At 41.2% G+C, this 19,937-nt stretch overlaps 1 protein-coding gene across 1 annotated transcript in view; it reads right to left on the bottom strand.

Moving 5' to 3' along the window:
* TMEFF1 (transmembrane protein with EGF like and two follistatin like domains 1) overlaps positions 1-19,937 on the bottom strand; it is a 126,066-nt gene that overhangs the window by 15,253 nt on the left and 90,876 nt on the right. The window contains exon 5 of the mRNA XM_069778782.1: positions 15,314-15,410. Coding sequence (XP_069634883.1) covers positions 15,314-15,410 — 97 coding nt within the window. The remainder of the gene's footprint in view (positions 1-15,313; positions 15,411-19,937) is intronic.

Genomic DNA, 19,937 nt, shown 5'->3' with positions numbered 1-19,937 from the left:
AGGAGCTGCTGCTAGCTTCATCTTCATTCACTCTGGTAAGACATGAGGTGGGGAAAAAAAAGCAAGCTACCAACTTGCCAGGTTTTTTTGTGTTCTTTCCAGCTGTTCCAGATACAATTAAATGATTAAATAGACATATGTGTGCCTCAAGTTAGTAACAGATCTTGCAGCAGAACCCAATTCCATGCTGCAGAAACACTGAAGATAGCCAGCGTAGCTTTCTCTCTCCCTCTTTTTCCATGAATACCTTTTGTTGCCTAAATTTAAAGATGATAATTTTGCCAGTAATATCTCATGTCTGTGAGCTTCAGATTGTTGCTAGACAAAAGAACATCTCTAGGACAAACAGGTTTTTAAGTGCACCTACTGACAGAGAAAAACTGCCCCAGTAATGAGTCTCTACGCATCTTAGGGACCTACCTCAAAGTACTCAAAAAGCTGCTAAATATCAATATGAGGAACGTAACGATAATTTTTCTTACTAGAAATGGTAATGGTTGTAAACCTTAGACCCAGGAAAGGAAGTACTATTTCGTTTACATGCTCCTACATGATTTTAAGCCTAATGAGGGGTTTATTAAGATTTACTATATGCAGATAAAAGGCTCACGGCTCAGCAGTTGTGCACAATTATTGACACAAATGAACAGAGAGCTAGTCCTATTTTGTATGACACTGGCTATGTGCGTACAGATACCTTCGCTCAGCCTTAGCACTCAGGAACCATCACGGCCTGCATGCGCCCATCCTTGTCATGTTTGAGCACATTTGTATATGTACCTCCAGACCAATTCCATCTGTATTTCTATGTCCAAACAGCTCTAAATCTGTCTGTAGTCACCATCCAAGGTCTGTAGCATCGTAATTGCTGTTGAGTTTTGTCATTCCTGGTGACAAATAAGGTGAGTTTTGAAAATAATTTTTTCTTCCTCATGGTGACATTACAGGCTAGAGTTGGAACTGCTTGGAAACTGCTTACATTTTCATGCTTCACTGTGTTTAGATTTAACATGTAATGTTAAATGTAATGTTAAACGGTTACTTTTTTAGCATTGCCAAATTTTTGTTTTGGGGTTAGTTGTGAATTCCTGACCCAGTTTTTCTGATAAACACTCTCAGTCTTAGCTCTAACCATCTCTTCAATGTACAAAAATTTACTTTTATCATTTAAAATTTACATCTAAAAGTAGGAAAATAAAAAAAAAAAACCAACCAAAACTACAAAAGCATAAGTCCATAAGTGCTGGGGCAGCGTGAAGCAGCTGAAGCCCACTGACCAGCTGCAACAGGGCTTGCAGCTGCCTTGCGTTGTCGGAGCAGGACAGAATGGGTGACTGCCAGGGGTGGGAGTGAGTGAGACACCAGCCTGCTGCCAGTCTGGATACTGGGATTTGCTGGAGGCTTGCAAGCACACCAAATCCCCGGCGGGGCTTCGCTGGCATGACAGACCCAGACCAGCTGGCAGACATATGTGCTTTCCGCCCACAGGCGTGAGGGCTGCAGGCCCGCCAGATCTCCAGAGAGGCCCTCACCGCCCAGCCAGACCCAGCCAGCCGGTGGGACACCTGCCTGCTGCCCACCCATTACCCCTGCTGCTCGTACACGTGCTCCCCAGGCACTGCGGCCTTGCGTAGGTCCTGACTGCCCTTCCCCACAGGGAGACGGTGGTTTCTGCCCCGCCGTGGCTTGCTGTTGCCAGCCGTTGCCAGCCACGGTGCCTGGCAAAACCGACTGGGCATCCCCTGATCTCCAGGATCTGCCCCCTCTTCCAGGATCCACACCGTCTTCCTTCCAGGCACCCTTCTTCGGTCCAAGGGCACTGGCTTTTGGGACACGTCTCCTCTCCAGAGCCCAGGCCCTCGGTTTCCCAGTCTAAGCAGTCTGTCTGCAGCAGTGCACTGCACGACCAGCCGCTGACTCTGTCTCATGTCTCATGGAGGATTCAGGACATGACGCTTCTGTTTAGCCCGGTCATTACCCAAATTTACAACCAGTCTGTGCTGGTTGCAGCTCAGGAGTTCAAAAGTTCAATTCCAGACGTTCACCCTCCCACACACATCCGATTATCTGCCTGATGCCATTAGCTACTTCTCTGCCTACAACCATGATGCCAAATGGTACGTCTGGCCTTCACCTGGCCATTTAGTTACTGGTAGAGATGCTTCGACAGAGCCGTCTGGCATGTAAAAGCAGGTGGTTTAAGTATACTGTGGGATAATGAACAGTTGAACTGTACTGATGTACTTAAAAACATTGAAATTATTATGCTTCATTATTCCAACGTAAAGGGCTGTGAAGCCTTTGAGAGGGCTTAAAGGGAATGAGTTAAGGCGAGGACATGGCTGGGGCGTGATGGTCTGAAGGGAGCAAGGTCTCCACAGATGCAGTAGGGTGGCAGAGAGGGAGCCAGGAGCACACGTTAGAAACCCGTACCCGTCAGAGAGTCTGCATGGGGGGTGGTGAAATTGTCCTTGCTTACAGCCGGTTGGCACTAGACCCAAAATACAGCCAGCCCTGCGGGAAGCGCCAAATTGTGAGGTGGGAGCGGTGAAATGTGGGGAGTGCTGCTCTCGATGGAAAACATGAAACAAAAAGTTGTTTTTAACTGCTCAGTGTTTGTGAAGGAAGGTAAAACCGTGGGGGAGCAAGTTGCTGCTCTGATGCTGCACATCAAACACATCGAAACTGGCAGCTGAGTCTCTGCAAGAGGACAGGACCACCACCAGAGACTGAAACAAAAAAAGCAGCTCAGGAAAGTACTGGAAGATCCCTGAATGAACCCACTATGAAATACTGAAAATATGTTACACCCTGAAGTCAAAGAGCTACAGAGGGCAGACAATAGCTTGATACTGAGGAGATGACAGAAAATCCAACCTCCTGAGAGGAATCGACTCCCCCCACCAGTCAGTTTGAGTCCTAAAGCCAGGCAGAAGTCAAAGCCCAAGACTACCAAGCACAGCCTGCAGGGCTGAACCATTCCATGGACCATACAAGCAGCACACGAAGTATGGGAGAAGACACAGCAGTGTTAATGAGCTAAAAGTGGGGCCTCAAAAGGCAGAAATCTTATCAGGGGCTTTTGCAGGCAGGAGAACCTGTGTGAGGCTCCACAGACTGTGGGCTTTGTTTTCATTCACAGCTGGACTGAAATTGGATGCAGAATCGAAGTCCCACTTATGCTGGGAAGAGAGTATGAAGAGAGCAGAGGACAACATAGAGAGCTGCCGTACTGGGTTTGTGTGGTGGGGTTTTGGTAGCAGGGGAGGGGGTAGTCATCAGCGACGGTGGCAGTGCCTCTGGGAGAACAGATTTAAGAAGGGGAACCTGCATCACGGGAGGAGATTGGAATGTGAGAGGAACCCCTCTGCAGATACCGAGGTCAGTGAGGAAGGAGGGGGAGGAGGAGCGCCGGAGGAAGGGGTGCCCTGCCGCCCGTGGTGAGATGGCAGGCTGTCCCCCCCCAGCCCATGGAGGGGAGCAGGGGAGCAGATGCCCACCTGCAACCCATGGAAGACCCCATGCCAGAGCAGGTGGGTGACCAAAGGAGGCTGTGACTCCATGGGAAAGCCTGCGCTGGAGCAGTTTGTGCCTGAAGGACTGCAGCCCGTGGAAGGGACCCACGCCGGAGAAGTTTGTGAAGGACTGCAACCTGTAGGAAGGACCCAAGCTGGAGAAGTTTGTGGAGAACTGTCTCCCATGGGAGGGACCCCACACTGGAGCAGGGAACGAGTGAGGAGTCCTCCCCCTGAGGAGGAAAGAGCAGCAGAGACAATGTATGAGGAACTGACCCCAACCCCATTCCCTGTCCCCCTGCGCTGCTGGGGGGGAGGAGGGAGAGAAAACTGGGAGAGGAGTTGAGCCGGGAAGGAGGGAGGGGTGGGGGGAAGGTGTTCTAAGGTTAGATTTTACTTGTCATTATCCTGTTTTGATTTGATTGGTAATAAATTAAATTGATTTTGTTTTTTTTCCCAAGATGAGTCTGGTTTTTGCCTGTGACCATAACTGGTGAGTGATTCCCTCCCTGTCCTTGTCTCAACCCATGAGCATTTAGTTATATTTTCTCCTCCCCATCCCACCACAGGGGAGGAGTGAGCGAGCGGCTTCGTGGTGCTTTGTTGCCGGCTGGGCTTAAACTATGCCAGCTGCTCAGGAAGGGAGGGCAGGGAAAACTTGAGATCATGAAGGGGGAGCAGGGATTTGTGGGAGGAGCAAGAGAGGGGCACCCAGGAGGAGAGAGTGTAGACCCTAACTGTAAAATCTCTAATATTCCACCTTTTACACACTCAATTCTCACTTCTGCCTTAGGTCCCACCAGCACTGCATCTATGTACAGCAGTCCATGAGAGCAGTGCCACATGCAGCTCCCTGAGCGCAGCCGTGCAGCTACGGAGACTTTCCAGCACGACTTGGGCTGAATGACTGATGAACGGCAGCCCTGCTGTGACGCTGGACTCCTCTGGCCACCAGCCCGCTATGGGCACTAGCCTGAAAACTTAGCTTCAGGAGCAAAGAGATGCAAAGGTTTTGATCATATTTCTAAATTCACATACCTGGCATAAAAATATTAGGTTATACAATTAGAGATATAATATAATAATATGCAACAGAAGATGATTTTATAAATCAGGAAGCATTGGAAAGCTTCTATCAGCAAGATTTAGGTTAGGATTTTAATCCATATAAAAAAAGGTATTTTGAACAGAATTTTCCACCTTACTTCTACTCACTTTTAAAATGTATTAAAACACTACCCTGTATTTGTTGAGACAACATCACAGCTTTGATTCTAGCTTTAAATATTTTGAACACTGATTTTTAGGTAACATTTTCATTCTATTCCTTATAGAAAAGAACAGAAGCAAGATGCATTTTCATCCCTAATTACCAGTAGAAATAAAAATGAGGTGTGCTGTAAGACTGTGCTTTCCGATGTGAGCAGGTAGGTGCACACTGAAATTACAGTGTACCAAAATGGCTGGTTTGCAATAAAAAAAAAAAAAGTAAAAAAAAAAAAGAATATAATATAATAGTACCTATCACTCTATCATACAACCACAACAGTATTTGTAACAATAGGAAACTACTCAGATATAGAAACTTAATTTCTTATGTGAGAAATTAACTATCTAGAACATCTTAAAAACTGCTATTCTGACCCCTCAGTATATTTTCACAAATGCTAAAGGCTGGTCTGAGTTTGGATGGCTGACACAATCCAAGGAGATGATAGCATGTGATGATGTCAGTCATAAATAACTGCAGAACAAAATCTTGTATTTAAGCTTCTAGTGTGGAAAACCTGAGGTTCAAACCCAGTCCTGAGTTGCCTCCATGCTGCAAGCAGACCAGGAAGGTGAATATGGGACAACCACAGCTGAGCAGCCAGCCCTGACTCCTGGGGTCACACGTGAGAAGTCTCCTGGGTAGGCAGCACAGAAGCTTGAGTCCTGTTTCTCAGGCAAATATTGCTCTGACAGGTATGTTTATTCCTCAGGAGTGACCCCACAAGAGAATCAGGAAGCATCTTGGGAAAGAAAACCTGGAATCATGCAAATTTTCACAAAGAAAAAAGTAATTCTTTTGAAAGCTTGCAAAACAAAAATGCCAGTGTACTTTTAAACATCATAGTATCTTTCTCCTAGCTCTCAATTATTTACTCCTGCTATTTGGAGTAACTTCCAGGAACAATTGCCTGAGGTCCAGCAGTGGTGCAAGCATAAATCGTTATCTGAAGCTGATCTTGAGCTGGTAAAAGTGAGGATAAGCACAGCAAAGTCTGCATCAACCTCCCCCAAACCTCCCAACCCTACAAGAAAAGGCTTCTCTGTTCCCCCAGTTGCTTTTTAAAAGTGCCAGTCTTCCCTCAGGCTTGCCAAAGCCATGCCATGCTGGGTAAATCAATCATCACATTCCAATACAAGTCAAGACTCTGGCAAAATCTTAGCCCTACTACTGATACTGCGTGTTTTGCCACCGTCGCTTGGAGCTGAGTGAGGACTCCACAGCTTGAGCCCCACTGCAGCTCTGCTGTTGGCTTTTCTATATGTTTGACAAACATGATCCTGCTTCATGCCCCATGAAAATAAAGAAAAACTACCAACTGGTGCCTTCAGCCTGATGAGTGGCTGCTCAGCACAACCTTCAGAAGAAAGAAGTTAGTCACTTAAGGAAAAGTCACTTAACAGAATCGTGTATTAACGACATCGTAAAAGTGCTTGATGCTTCATACCAGAAAGAAGTGAATGAGTGGTTCGAGTTTTTGCTGTAACAGCCTGTTGTAAAAGTCACACTGGAATAAAAGGAGTCAGAGCACTACAAGAGTTTTTTTCATGATAACCTTCTTATTGGTTTTAACCAAAAGGATTGAAACAGGTAGTTAATTCTCCAAGTTGATGTCTTGCTGGAGAGGGTTGCTGCTCAGTGTCCTCAACAGATCTTTTCTCTCGCTTAGCCCTGGAAAGTCAACAGGATGTATTCAGGTGTTTTCCTGATGTACTAGGGTATGCAGAAAAAAACCCCTTCATTTTGTCCCCTGTCATCAGAGAGTCGACATCCTAAGAAAAAAGGCACCAGCTTGGTGTGACAACGTGCTTTTAGAAGTTGCATGCATATCGTTCATTAACACCATTAGTTAAACAGAAAAGCATTTGAATCTCAGGAAAGTACAAAGTGCTATAATTAAACCAAACAAATTTTTTAGGTGGTATTAATAAATAAGAAACGAGAATGTACAAGTCATTTATTAGGGGCTACTAGGTGTAACAAAGAAAACGTGTTTAGTAAAATGATGTGACACATTTGAAACGAGCTCAGGCTGTAAGAGTACTTGCTGCTATCAGTAAATTAATTAGATCCCCAGAGATCAGAACACATTTCAAGGCTCCTTTTTGTTTTCAGGCTTCAAGGTGTACGTGGTTTGTTGGAAGTTCTGCGTGCTTAAAAACCACAGTAGATTCAAAGAAAAGAGAGGAAAAAAAGGAAAGGAAAAGCAGATTTGTGGAGTGGGCTTGGCTACTGAGAGAGGCTGGCATTTCCAACCAACAGATCAGGCTGCTGCATTTGTGCCCATGTGGGATTTGCTCACAAATGTATTTTTCTGGCCTGGCCTCACAGAGAGTGCTGCTTGCTACCCCTTCCCAGTAGCCGACAGCAACAGTAAGCTTTCTCAGGTAGTTGCCTATTTATCGGCACATCTGCTTACAAATGTAAAATGGAAACACTAGAATAAAACAAAGTGTGTGAAATGCACGCAGATAGATAAGGGTATGCTTGATGGAATAAATTTAGGTGAATTGAAATAGCAGGGGTGTTGCAATTGCAGTTAAGAAGATAACCATGTCAAATGAAGGATTACCTTTCATTTGATGTTTCTTCCCTTGTGTGCAGTTCTTCCCAGATGAAACTTGAACTAAGAAAATCTGGATTTCAAAGTGATTCTCTACCTATTCGACTAGAGCTGAATCTTCATTAGGTTTTTTTGCATCTTTTTAAAAATCCCTTTTGACTAGAGCTGAATCTTCATTAGTTTTTTCCGCATCTTTTTAAAAATCCCTTTATAGCACAAGAAAAGTAGATTTCAATTCTACAAGCTTTTCTGTGCCCTGCCTGAACACCCTCTCGGTCTTTACTTCTGCCCAGCAATGCAGAACACCTTTTAAATATCATAAGCTTCAGCTACTTTCCAGCCATCCCTTCACTCCCTTTTTTAATTTCATGGCATGGCTCTCTCTGACCACTGTAGAAATTTAGTCCTTACCCGCAGTGAGCTTCTAGCAGCAAACGTGGTGAATGGATGCTTGCTCCGACAAGAGCAACCTAACCCTCCCTCCACCTTTGAATAACAGAAACCTTCTGGTTGTGACTTGGCACACACTGCTGCAAAAATAATTAAAAAAATACATTAAAAAAACAGGCCTGGATTATTATCCATCTAGGATCTATTCAATTTCTTAGTAGTCCGTATAACGAAAAGACCATTATACTATTCCTTTCGTATCAGGATTTCCTATCGTCCAATTTTACATAATTCAGTAATCCCATGACACAATCATAAATCCCTTGTTTACGTTGATTTCCTCTATTGTTTGTGCCTGTGTGTTTTGTTTTACACACAGATACTTAGGATTTTTTTCTGCTGGACCAGAAAGCTGTGAATTGCATTTACACAGAATTAAGATACCCTTCCTTATGAATACCTACATATGATATCATACCCTAAAAAGGTCAAAAAAAAAAAAAAGAAAAAAAAGAAGTTGACTATGGTAAATGTGTGAAAAAGTGGTCAAAAGAGGCAAATATAAACCAGCATGCCATACTTCAAACAGACCAAATCTTTCCCTGGAAGACAAATTAGACAGACAAGGCAGAGACTGGGACTTTAAAATATCTATTATAATATCTATCTATATAAATATATATAAATATCTATATAATAATATCTCTCTATATAAAATATCTCTATATATAAAATACCTATTTAAAATATTGGTATTTCTAAGTGTTAATACTTCTGAATTTCTGGTTGGGCCATTGTGAAAACAGATACTACGTAAATTATAGGCGAGTTGAATCTATATGTTGCTGAGATACATTTTCTTTCCAAAGTAAATCTTGTAAAATGTTAATCTCGAAAGGTCTACTTGGGGATGAGTTGTCAATCTTACTTGAAAGTCTATATTATGAGTCAAAACAGATCTCTGACAGCATAGTACACTTATTAAAAAAAGACTGAATGTGCTCAGAATCTTATTTTCGTATTTCATCTGTTAAAAAACAAAATTTAGGTAAAACTGAGAACATGACACATTTGAACTTTTACAGTGAGGCTATTTTTAAGTTAATGATTTCCTTACCAAAGGCCAAAAAAAAAAAAAAAGAAAAATTGTATTTTAAACTAAATTAATGAAGTTTATTCCAGCCATTTAGGGACCGAAGGAAGGTTGTTACTGAGCATAAGATGGAGTGCAAGATGATCACTCAAGTGGGGGCCTTGACAAGGTGGAGGAACCTCCTGAAGTCTGAAGATGAAGGGAAAGCCACAGGACAGATTGGGGTGGACTGGCAGGGGAGAAGCTCTGCAGAAGACGACCTGAGGGTCCAGGGGAGCAGCAGGCTGGTGGGCTGCATCACCAGAGGGTTGCCAGCAGAGCAAGGGAAATGACTGTTACCCTCCACTTGGCACTCGTGGTCCCATCTGGAGCACTCTGTCCAGTTTTGGGACCCCCCCCCCCCCCCAGTAACAGCAAATACTTGGAGAAACTGGAGAGGGTCTGGTGGCGAGCCACTGCGATGGGTAGAGAGCTGGAGCATGTGCTGTGTAAGGAATGGCTGTGGGCACTGGGCTTGTTCAGCCTGGAGAAGAGGAGGCTAAGGAGGTGACTGATTACTGTCACCAGCAACCTAAGAGGGGTTATCGAGAAGACAAGAGGGAGGCTCTTCTCAGAGGTGCACCATGTAGGGGCAAGTCGTGGCGAGAGAAATTCTGATTGAATGCAAGGAGATTATTCCTCAAAGTGAGAGCAACTCAGCCCTTGAACAGATGCCCAGATGTTAAATCTCCCTTCATGGAGGTGGTCAGAGCTCTCCTGGAGAAGCCCTTGAGCCACCTGAATGAACCATCCCTGGTTGCAGTGCAGGGATGGAGCCTGGACCAGACAACCCCCTAGAGATCCCTTCCAACCTGAATTATTCTACAGTTCATTATTTCATTCTGGGTTACAGAAGTTACAACATACTCTAATATGCTTTTTAAGGGAACATTCCTTCCGACACTTACTAGATGTTGGCATGTTGTTTTAGTTGGGTGTCTAGCAGTGCTTTGGCATGCAAGAGGAAAGAGACGCTCCACACAGAACAGTGCAAGAGCAGAGGATATAACTCTTCATAAGCAATACTACTTTTTATGTTGCAAAGATACTTCACATTTGAAGAAAAAACATGAGAGGAAACCCCTATCCTTCAATTGATTCAGTATATTTTAAGTGTTAAAGTTAAAATAGTATAAATATATATTATTTATATTTACTATAAATATAATATATAGTCTTTATATTTAATAAATAAGTATTAAAATATTCTCACTTACCCTGAGCATGAATTTTGGTATGTGTAAGAAGAAACTTGTGGAAAAAAATGACCAGATAATACTAGGAAGCCTTAAAAAACATATGGAAATTAGAACCATTTGAAAACTGAAGTCTAATGAAGAAATATATATACTTAAGAGCCCACCTTTTAATCACAATATCAAAAAAACCCAAATAAACAAGTAAGTTTATATTATCAATTTCTTTGCCAGTGCTGCAGGTGGCTATCGTAAAGAAAAAAAAAAAGTTATTCAGCTCTCAAAAGGCTGTAAATAATAATTTCACTTTCAAACATATGCAGTAAACTGAGGCATCATGTTGTTTAGAAGCTTTATAAAAATTGCACCGAACATTATTTATCTGAGTTTAAGAAATTCACTTTGAGTCCTTAATAGCCACAATAGTATTACAAATATTTATATACATTGCTTTCATTGAAGAAAGAGTTAAGTGCTACACTGATGAAAATGATTTTACAACCACATCTGTTTTCATTTGTTTTGCATTCATGCTGTATTATTTTAAGTGTTTCAATATTATCAGTATACTATCTTCTGGCTGTGCACTGATAGGAGGATCTGTTTATCACATGAACAATCAGTAGAACTGAAAAGTCCCGTGTGTGTTAAGAAAAAACTGCAGTCTGGATACCCCAGAGTATATCAACAGCAAACCATATGTGTTCGGGTTGGTGCCCTGCGGGATTTACCCCATCAGCTCTAGGTGGCCCCAAGCTTTGTGCTGCCACCTCCATCTCCACTTCTCAACCCAACTGCATTTCCAATACAAAATTCCAGCAGAAAACTCACAACCACCCTCAGACTGCCTACGTCTTTAGGCTTCTGGCCAGTTTCCCACACAGAAGTTTAAATTTGTCAACCTCTCGTGTACTTTTTCATTCCCCTGCCACACGTTTTGCACCATTATGCGTAATACGTTGCCTTTTCAACACAGCGGAGGAAGGTTCTGGCCAGAGAGACATTTTGATGGGCAAGGTAGAAAGGGAGGTACTGACTGATTGGTTTCAGGCAGCAGCTTTTCCCATGACATATACAACCTATGCTTCAGTTTTGTCATTAAAGGCAAAAAAACATCACGGCCAATCATGTAAAACCTGTTGTCTGCATCCTGATACCAGAGACCTACAGAAAACCGCTGTACGGACAATAGGGCATAGTATGCGTTTACGCAACTTACGACTAATGCATCCACAAGTGATCTTCTATGCTCTTAAAAGGCCTGCCCATAAACTAACAAGTCTTTAAAATACTTATAAGTTGTATGAGAAAAGAAAAAAAAAATACGGAGAAATAAATTTCTGTGGTGTTTCCTCAACCTGATTCCTTTTTGCATTTATATAAAGAAATAATGTATCGATTTGCATACAGTCGAACATCAATTTTCTAAGTATGGCATGCTGTTTATGACAACCATCTCCTCTGACTTTATTTCTTTGCCTCAATCAGTCCACTTAAAATCAACACTGAAATTTTTTTTCAGAGGCAGTGGAAATTATAAAGTTGTTTATATTTTTGCATTCAATTTACTATGCATTGTAACCACTTCTGGTTTAGATAGATAATGTTTCTGGGAAATCAAACAAAATGAAGATACAAATCTAAAACTCTGTGCAAAACCTGAATTCTTCAGACTATGTGTGATCTTGTGTAATAAAAGCATATGTAGCAACTTTGATCAGAGACAGCCATAATGCTTCAATGCCAAGCATGAAAACTAAAAATTTGTACCTTTTTCAGAGGGGAAAATAGAATTTAAGAGCAACAAAAAATTAACATCACTAACTTGTAACATGGAGTGTATCTCAGCTATGTACAACTGAACTTGTTTAAATTGAATTTTAAAAAGAACCAAGATTTGGTAACTACACAGAATCATGGAATAATTTAGGCTTGATGGGATATGTAGAGGTCACCTAGTCCAAGCCCCTGCTCAAAGCTGGCCCAGGGCTGTGTCTGATCAAGTTCAGACCATCTCCATGGATGGAAACTCTACTGCCTCACCAGACACCTTGTTCCAGTCTCTGACCACCCTCATGGGGGAAACATTTTCCATTACTTCAAATCAGAATTTCCCATGCTCCGACACTTGCCCATTGCCCCTCACGCTATCACTGTGCACCTCTGAGAAGAAAGGACTTGCTTAGACATCAGCAAGTCCAACTCTCAAAACCAGAAAACGTCAAGTGGTCTTGCTCCTGCTTCTTTGTTGCAAGAATCACCCTACAGTTTTCACTGAAACTATCAGGTACCATCTTTTTTTGTATAGGACTCCTGCATCTTTCCAGGCCCAAAAGACGAACCACAGTCCATATGGAATAAAACTGTCTTTAGCAGGATCTTTCCATTGTTGGGGGAAAGTCTGCCTGTTCTATGCTCCAGGCTGTTGTTGCTGGCCTTTTGGCATGCCCTGAGATTTCTCATTAATGCCAGCTCATTTACCCCAAACCACTTAACAGTTTGTGGCATGGATGTCTCTCCTTCCACCAATTCACTGATCATTTTATCTGTAATTTAGTTTCTCTATTCATAAAACAGGAGTACAGATACGGTTTTGCTTCTCGAGAGCACTTGGACCAGAAGGAGCTGATGTTTGTATGGTCTCAGATTGCACGGCTTGGAAAAGAGGATGAAAAAATGCATAGTTGTATATTTACTGTAAATATTAGCATCTCATGAATATGGCTTGAGGTTATCTACTGGACATAAGGAGACAGTTCAGCTAATTCATTCAGTTACTATCATGAAGCAAAATCCTCTTAAAACACCTTCTGTAATCACATGGATCACTTAATACAGTGTTTTAACATCACAAAGTGCAAGCAAGGGCTATCCAGGCCTAAGAAGTCTACTTGAACAGAACTAAATGTACTTTTTGCTTGTGGTTCAGTAGACATTACCCCGCTATCCATAAAAGTTACAGTCACCATTCTCGTGCTTTAAAAAGGAAAATCAAGACACAATATTTTTATGAAATTAGGGCATTCGTGTGATTTGCTAGAACTAGGGGTGACAGTGTTTGTAATATGGTGCAAAATTGAATTAAATAATAAAATGAACCTATCAGTGTTTACACAAGTCTGATGAAAGGTACTTGTGCTGCCAATAATTTTATATATCATGATATAATTTTATGCGGTTAAAAAACATGTTGAAACCCAACAGGAAAGGGAGTAAAAATAAGATGTAAAATGCATTCTTAAGGGGTGCTCTACTAGAGTTTCCCAAACAGAAGATTTCAATCTTATCTTGTTTCTGCCAGGTGAATAACTGTTGTGATTTTAGGAAAAAAAGAAGCCAGCTCCTAACTTCTACTCAAGCAAGTCTGTGACTTTCTATGTGACTTGTCAAAATTAACTTTGTGAAAGCAATCTGTGTTAACAGAGCCTGATTTAATCTAAGTCTAAACAGACAGTGAATATCACTAAAGCGTATTATAATGGTCAAAGGTACTGGGGAAAAAAAAAGAAATTAAATTATTTAAGTTGGAAAACTGACAAAATTGAAAAAATTATCTGATAGATTGTGACCAACCCTCATGGGAATAGTTTCTAACTTTTGAGTATTTTCTACACAAAAATTTTTGTTTCCACATATTTTTTTAATGAGGACTAATCAAAGAAATCTTAGAGGCAAGAGAGCACTTTCCTCCCGTTGTCAAGAAGTGGGAGCATGGCTTCATTTTATGTGAGTAGGATGTACGGAATAAATCTTCCGCTCTCCTCAACTTTATCCTAAACTCTCTTATAGAGACTAAATAGCCACAGGAATGCCAGCTCTATGAGTATAGAATGAATAGGCAAGCTTTTACTGAAGTTGAATGCTTCAGGATTTATTTTCCAAAGCCAAGAGCACATGTCAGTGCATATAACAAGCAAATCTATACCCATCTTGCTAGTCATAAATGAAACAGATCAAGGCAATATTGCAGAAAATTATTAGTATTACAAAGAACAGCTACAGCTCATTTGTCTCTCCAGAAAAGAGCAAGTCTACTTTGGTTCTATGACATTTTATGAAATGTGAAGTATCATGCTAGTATTCATGAGTAATATTACCATTTTGGTTTCCCTTGTACACTATGATTTAATCTTGAATACACATCTTGAATATTAGTGCTAAGCTGCTTTACTGCCTGAGATGTCTTCATGCTGATATTCCATAATAAAATCTTGTGCAATTAAGACACATTTCAACACGAAGTGGATTCCAGCTGGAAGACAGGAGAAGGGAGAGCAATGCTCCCCTTGATTAGCGATGATCAGGCACTGTTATTCTGAGATGCTGTTCCCTCCACGTACACAAAAACGTACCATTTGCACATCTTTCGAACATCTTCACGCGCTGCCTCTGCAGCTGCCACCCCAGTACCTGCCATCAGCCCAGACCCTAGTTAAGCTTCTTCCATACTGTTGGCCACTGCCAGGACAACGACTGTGGGAAAACAAAGCCCCATCAATTAGAGGGGACTTCTTTTACCTCCTAACAAACCTTAATGCCTCACGGGGCTGTCTAAAGGACCCCCTTCCTCCAGGACGTCTCTGACCCTTCTGACAGCCACACAGGGCCTGGACAGCCAGGGTATACTCTAACCATCAAGCACCTTAAGTAGGGAAATTTGGTGCATCTGCTTCTGCATTATGGATTGTCTTTAAAATCTTGATCATTCGTTTTGAGCTTTGACAAACAGCTGATACTTTTCATCAGTTTTCCCCTGGGTGCATCTGAGAGGTCAAATGGCACACGGAGTTTGGAAGGAGTGACTGGCTCAGGTCAGCAGTTCAACTAAATGTTTAAGTCCAAGCTTTGCACTGGTGGAAACAACTGCCTGTAATACTGTATGAACAAGCAGAACATAGCAAAAAAAATATCTCAGGGATGAATTAATCAGTATTTATTTTGCATTCTTGTTTGGTTTTGGGTTGTTGTTGTTGGTTTTTTTTGCCAGGATAAAACAAATCAAGGTCCTTTGTTTGAAAAATATTTGATAAAGATTCTCCAATATACTACTTTGTTGTTTTCTCCCCTTACCTTGCAGCTGCAGATGGTTTGCTCTTTACAGACACACATCAAACTCATTATTACTGGACAGCATTAAAGGTTCAATTAGTAAGAACAAACACAGTCAAGCAGATGATCATGTACTTTCTTTTTAACATTTTTCCCCCTTTTCTTCAGTGATATTGTTAAGGAAAACTTATTACTTACCCAACATTTTCTGCATCTTCATCACACTCAGCCCTATATTTGCAAACACCACATTTTGAGTGTTTTCTCTGAACTTCTGTCCCAGATCCTTCATACTCTAAAAAAAAAGAGGTATTGTTAACAGAAAGTATGATTTTAATATTAAGCTCTGATTTTGCTTACCTAAATCCATTTGCCTTCAGGTATATTGTCAACGTGACTTTATCATATACTGAAGCTATTAACCTTAATAGTGCTCCCTTTTTCAAAATCAGGCAATTGGAGGTTGGTAGAACTGTACCAGTGACAAAAAAAGCATCCCTGAAAACACTAATGCTTCATTGATTGACTCTTCCTTTATTCTTATTTCAGTGATTTGTATCTATTCTCGCCCCACCAGACACACAACCAGCATTGACAGGTGTCCCAGTCACATTTACTCTTAATTGGCACTGATAATGTATAAACCTTGTGCCTTTTAATGTCCTTGAATATTAGGTAGTGGGGATTTGAATGCTATTTTCCGTGACAGTCTTTAATTACAGATATCCTCATGAAAGGTTACTGCTTGCATTTTTCCCCCTTTTTGATTCCCGACGATAGGACTAGACTGTGCTCCTATCTCATACATGTATTGTATATTTTCCAGATTACTCTCTTTAGTTGTACAAGACAAAAAGAAAAAAAAGTCATCTTAACAGGAAACTGGTAGAAATGCTATGTATCCTAAAAAGTAAAACTAGCATCTCAAATAGTCTGATCCTAAAAACATCTGCACCAATCTTACTGCTGACATGGACATCAAAACTCTTCACCAAGTAAAGAGAAATAAACGATAATCTTACTGTTTCACTACCATTAGTTACTCCTCTTTTTTCTTTTAACAGTGATAAGGGAGAGCTAGATATTTGAAAAGAAGGAAAAGAACCATAGAAATCTGCAGAGGGAGTTGAGAACCATTTAATGAATTGCAGTATCGTGGTGGTGTACGGCTGACTACACAAGGCTGTCAGATGGAAAGAGATCAAAGTGATTCCTTTCCTCATAGCAGCTTTATGTGCTGTAGCAACAGCAAATCAAACACCACCAATTAAACAGCTGCATTTACATTCTTTAAATGTAAATAGGAAAAAGAAATCCACAACAGTCCTTCCTAATTTTCCTGGATCTTGGCTGAAGGGAATCTCTCCCTCCTACCTGTGGGGCTGCGCTTTCATGAAAAATAGTGCAGGTGAGCCTCTCAAATTAACTTCTGTCTAAAGCATGCCGTGCATTTTTCAGAGATTAATACACGTCAAACTTTAGTACAAAATTCCCACTGTAGAAATTCTATCAGCACTCTTATTAAGTTGCAGTAGAGGTCATTTGCTTTTATCTTTACAAATGTACATCTTATTTGATTTTTCCTTCTTTCTAGATACCACATTCCTATGCCTGTGTTTGCCAACCTAAAGTGTCAGATTTCACTTTTCCATGCCAGTAAATGATCCCCTACAGTTTGAAAAAGTTAACAGAATGGCACTGCTCATGGCTTTCATTCGTGGTATTTCCACTTCTTTTGCTGTTCTTATGATCCTCGACACCCCCAGCATGTTAACGCCCTCAGGAGTTATGGGTACAAGAGCTGGACACACTGCTCCAGAAGAGTTGTCATCAAAGCCAAATACCATCTATGATATTCTTGGGTTAAAGCATCCAACAATCATATTAATTTTTGGCCATTTTTCTGCACTGACCATTATTATTCACATTCACTTTATTATCCACCTTATTCCCCAATTTCAGGGTCATCAGTCTGTAGGAGAGAGGCTGACACTGAGGAAAAATCACCTAGATCCTGGACTTGCTACATATAACCCTGTCCTCAGACATTAAAATCCCACCTGTTTGTGCATACTGTTAGCTCAGTGACCTGTCCCCTGTCATCCAGACCAAATCAGTACTGACTGGTTTGCTCCCAGGTCACCAGTGGAAGGAGTCATGAGGCCAAGAACAGTCCCTAGAAATGCACTCATTTTGTAACGATTCCTTAACATTTAACAATCCATTGATTGGCAATATTTTTGCACATTAGATGTGCACTGTGTGGATGTTGTGCCCTCTAGTTACTTAGACTTGTATGAGAGACTGCCTGCAAGAAAGGTTATGGATTTGATGTGGTACACTTACATAAAATGTTCTGTGGTACAAATGCCTTTCTTGGAAAAATAAGTTTAAAAAAAAGGTAAATTTCTCAATAAAGGTTCTCCATTAACCCATGATGACTGGCATTAAGTGTTTTCCCCTTCCTTAATTCTGTACTCAGTTGATTCTTCCTCCTTCTATTCCACTGCTTTGCTCCTGATGGATGCCAGAATGAGAGGCTGTAGCGACCCCAATCACCACATTTATCTTTTCTCAAAATATTTGTACATTATTTTTCATTGTTCTACTGAAGAAGAAGAGACAAAAAGAAGTCATTGTCAGCCCAGAGAATTCTTTACCACCCATTTTTAAAGCTTTCAGGTGCAAACCAGCCAGACCTGCTGGTTACAAAACACCTGTCTTCAACATTTTGTGCTTAATATCCTTCTGCAGTACTGCTAGCATGGAAAATACTTCATCATATCCTATATATATTATCTGACTTGACTGCAAATAAAACCAGAATGGTTTACAGAGCACTTTCGCTGCACTATTAGCATTTCAATTTTGTAATGGAGCAAAAGAAGCAACATGTACACACATGCACACACACACCCTTCCTCATGGGCTTTAGTTCTGCTCCCTGTGAATGCCCTGACACCTTTTCATTTTCATAAACAGTAGTCCACAACTACTTGTTCATTGGTTCTATATGCTAGCCAGTGTAAACTTCACTCTCTCTCTCTCTCCTTTCCTCCTCCCCTAAAATTGCTTTCTCTATCTTTTAAAATTAGGTTCGTTTTAGAAAATGTGTGGCCTTTTTTTCTTGATCAGGACTTGCTGGACCTCACATATATAGAATTATTTATCTGTACTGTGTTTTGTTTGCATATAATAAATATGTGCAAGTCAAGAACACCTGCACCTCAGGTACTAATAATTTACACCTGTCAGGACGAGGTGTAATACAGATGAATGTGTATTGATGCAACATTTCCAAGTTAGGCAATAGTCATCTGTAAATTTTAGAAGCTTCTTTCATCACTAGCTGCATGATGTTTTAGTACGAGCAGCATGAGACACTGCATATAATTTAGACTGAAGTCCTTCAAGAAAACAGAGCTTTTCCCACCCATACAGAATAGATGAATACTGTTTTTCAGCCTGAATTGGTAGCAGACATTTTCAGTACTCCACTTGTGTGCTGTTAAAATAAGTTAACCCATTAATATTTGACAGCATAAGTTTCTCCGGTGCAAATGTCTCCAAACAGGCAATGCATCCCTTGATAGATTGCCCCTCCCTTCTCCTTTCTCCCCCACATTTGATTGTTCCTAAATAGGTTATAGCCATTAATTTTAATATTCCAATCAATCAGATCTTCCCAGCAGGCTTCAGTAATATCAATTAGGTCAAAATATGCTCCCAAATAAGCAATTCAAGCTCCTCTTGTTTATTATGCAGGCTTCTAATGTTGATGTATAGAAGATTACAGAATTTCTTCTCCTCACTTTCGTTGGTATCTTGATTAATTCTGTTCTTTGACATCTTAATTTCATGTTGAGTGAAAGCTCATTTTCCCTCTTTTCAGCTTCCTCTCATGTTTCAGGGCAGCACCTCATTAATGCTCTGTCCTTCAAAAGAAATGAGGCACAAGGATGGGATCTGTGACTCCCAGTTGTCTCTCTGAGCTGCAGTGCTAACACTTCTCCTTGAGTCATTATTCCTCTGCAGAAGATGGCCAGCTATATCTTAGGAGCTGCAGGGCAGGAGCCTGCAAACGGACAGTAGCTCTAGAGGAATTGGCCAGCAGTAAATTGCTTCCCTCAGCAACTCATTTGTGTGTTCCTACAGCGGTAATACGGCTGGGTTTCTGCTGCGGGCTTTCAATCAGGCTTGAAGCAAAAGCATCAGTCTGCGTCAAGGTGAAGTTTGGTCTGCCCCAAGGCATGGGTGGAAAGGGAGCTCTGCTCTATGTCTGTATTTATCACTGTTCACAGTGAAGCAGGGGGAGCTTGTGGAGAGCTGCAACTATACACTAGCCAGGTATAGATGGAATAAAGATCCCCTTGTCTGGGAAAGCCCCTCTGAAAACCAGTTCCTATCTGTTTGGGGAGTATCGTGGGTTTTGCTGTATCTCATGGGAGCAACTAGTCTCAAAAAGATTCTGGAAAACTAGGAAGGGCCACGGCAAATCCCCTTCTGCACCCTAAAGTACAGAATAACCCCACTGTGATCAGATTGTGATTCCTTCAGTACAGCTAGCACTGGAAATTCCTCTCAAAATAACACAGTCCACAGCATCACATGTTACGGGCTGCAGTTCACTGAACAGTTTAGTGACTTACCCTCTCTTCCACTAATTTTTGGGGCAACTTTGATGACACATTTAGTTAAAATGGAGATTGTCCCCATAATTTAAAACAAAGCTGCAAACTTGCTCTTTTGTATATATTTAAAGCAAGTGCAACAACTACTCTTAGCTATCCCAAATTTTTGGGGAGCTATGTCTTGAATTATC

The sequence above is a fragment of the Haliaeetus albicilla genome, chromosome 3 (assembly GCF_947461875.1).
Source record: "Haliaeetus albicilla chromosome 3, bHalAlb1.1, whole genome shotgun sequence".
Lineage (NCBI taxonomy): Eukaryota > Metazoa > Chordata > Aves > Accipitriformes > Accipitridae > Haliaeetus > Haliaeetus albicilla.
This window is presented reverse-complemented; position numbering and strand designations above follow the sequence as displayed.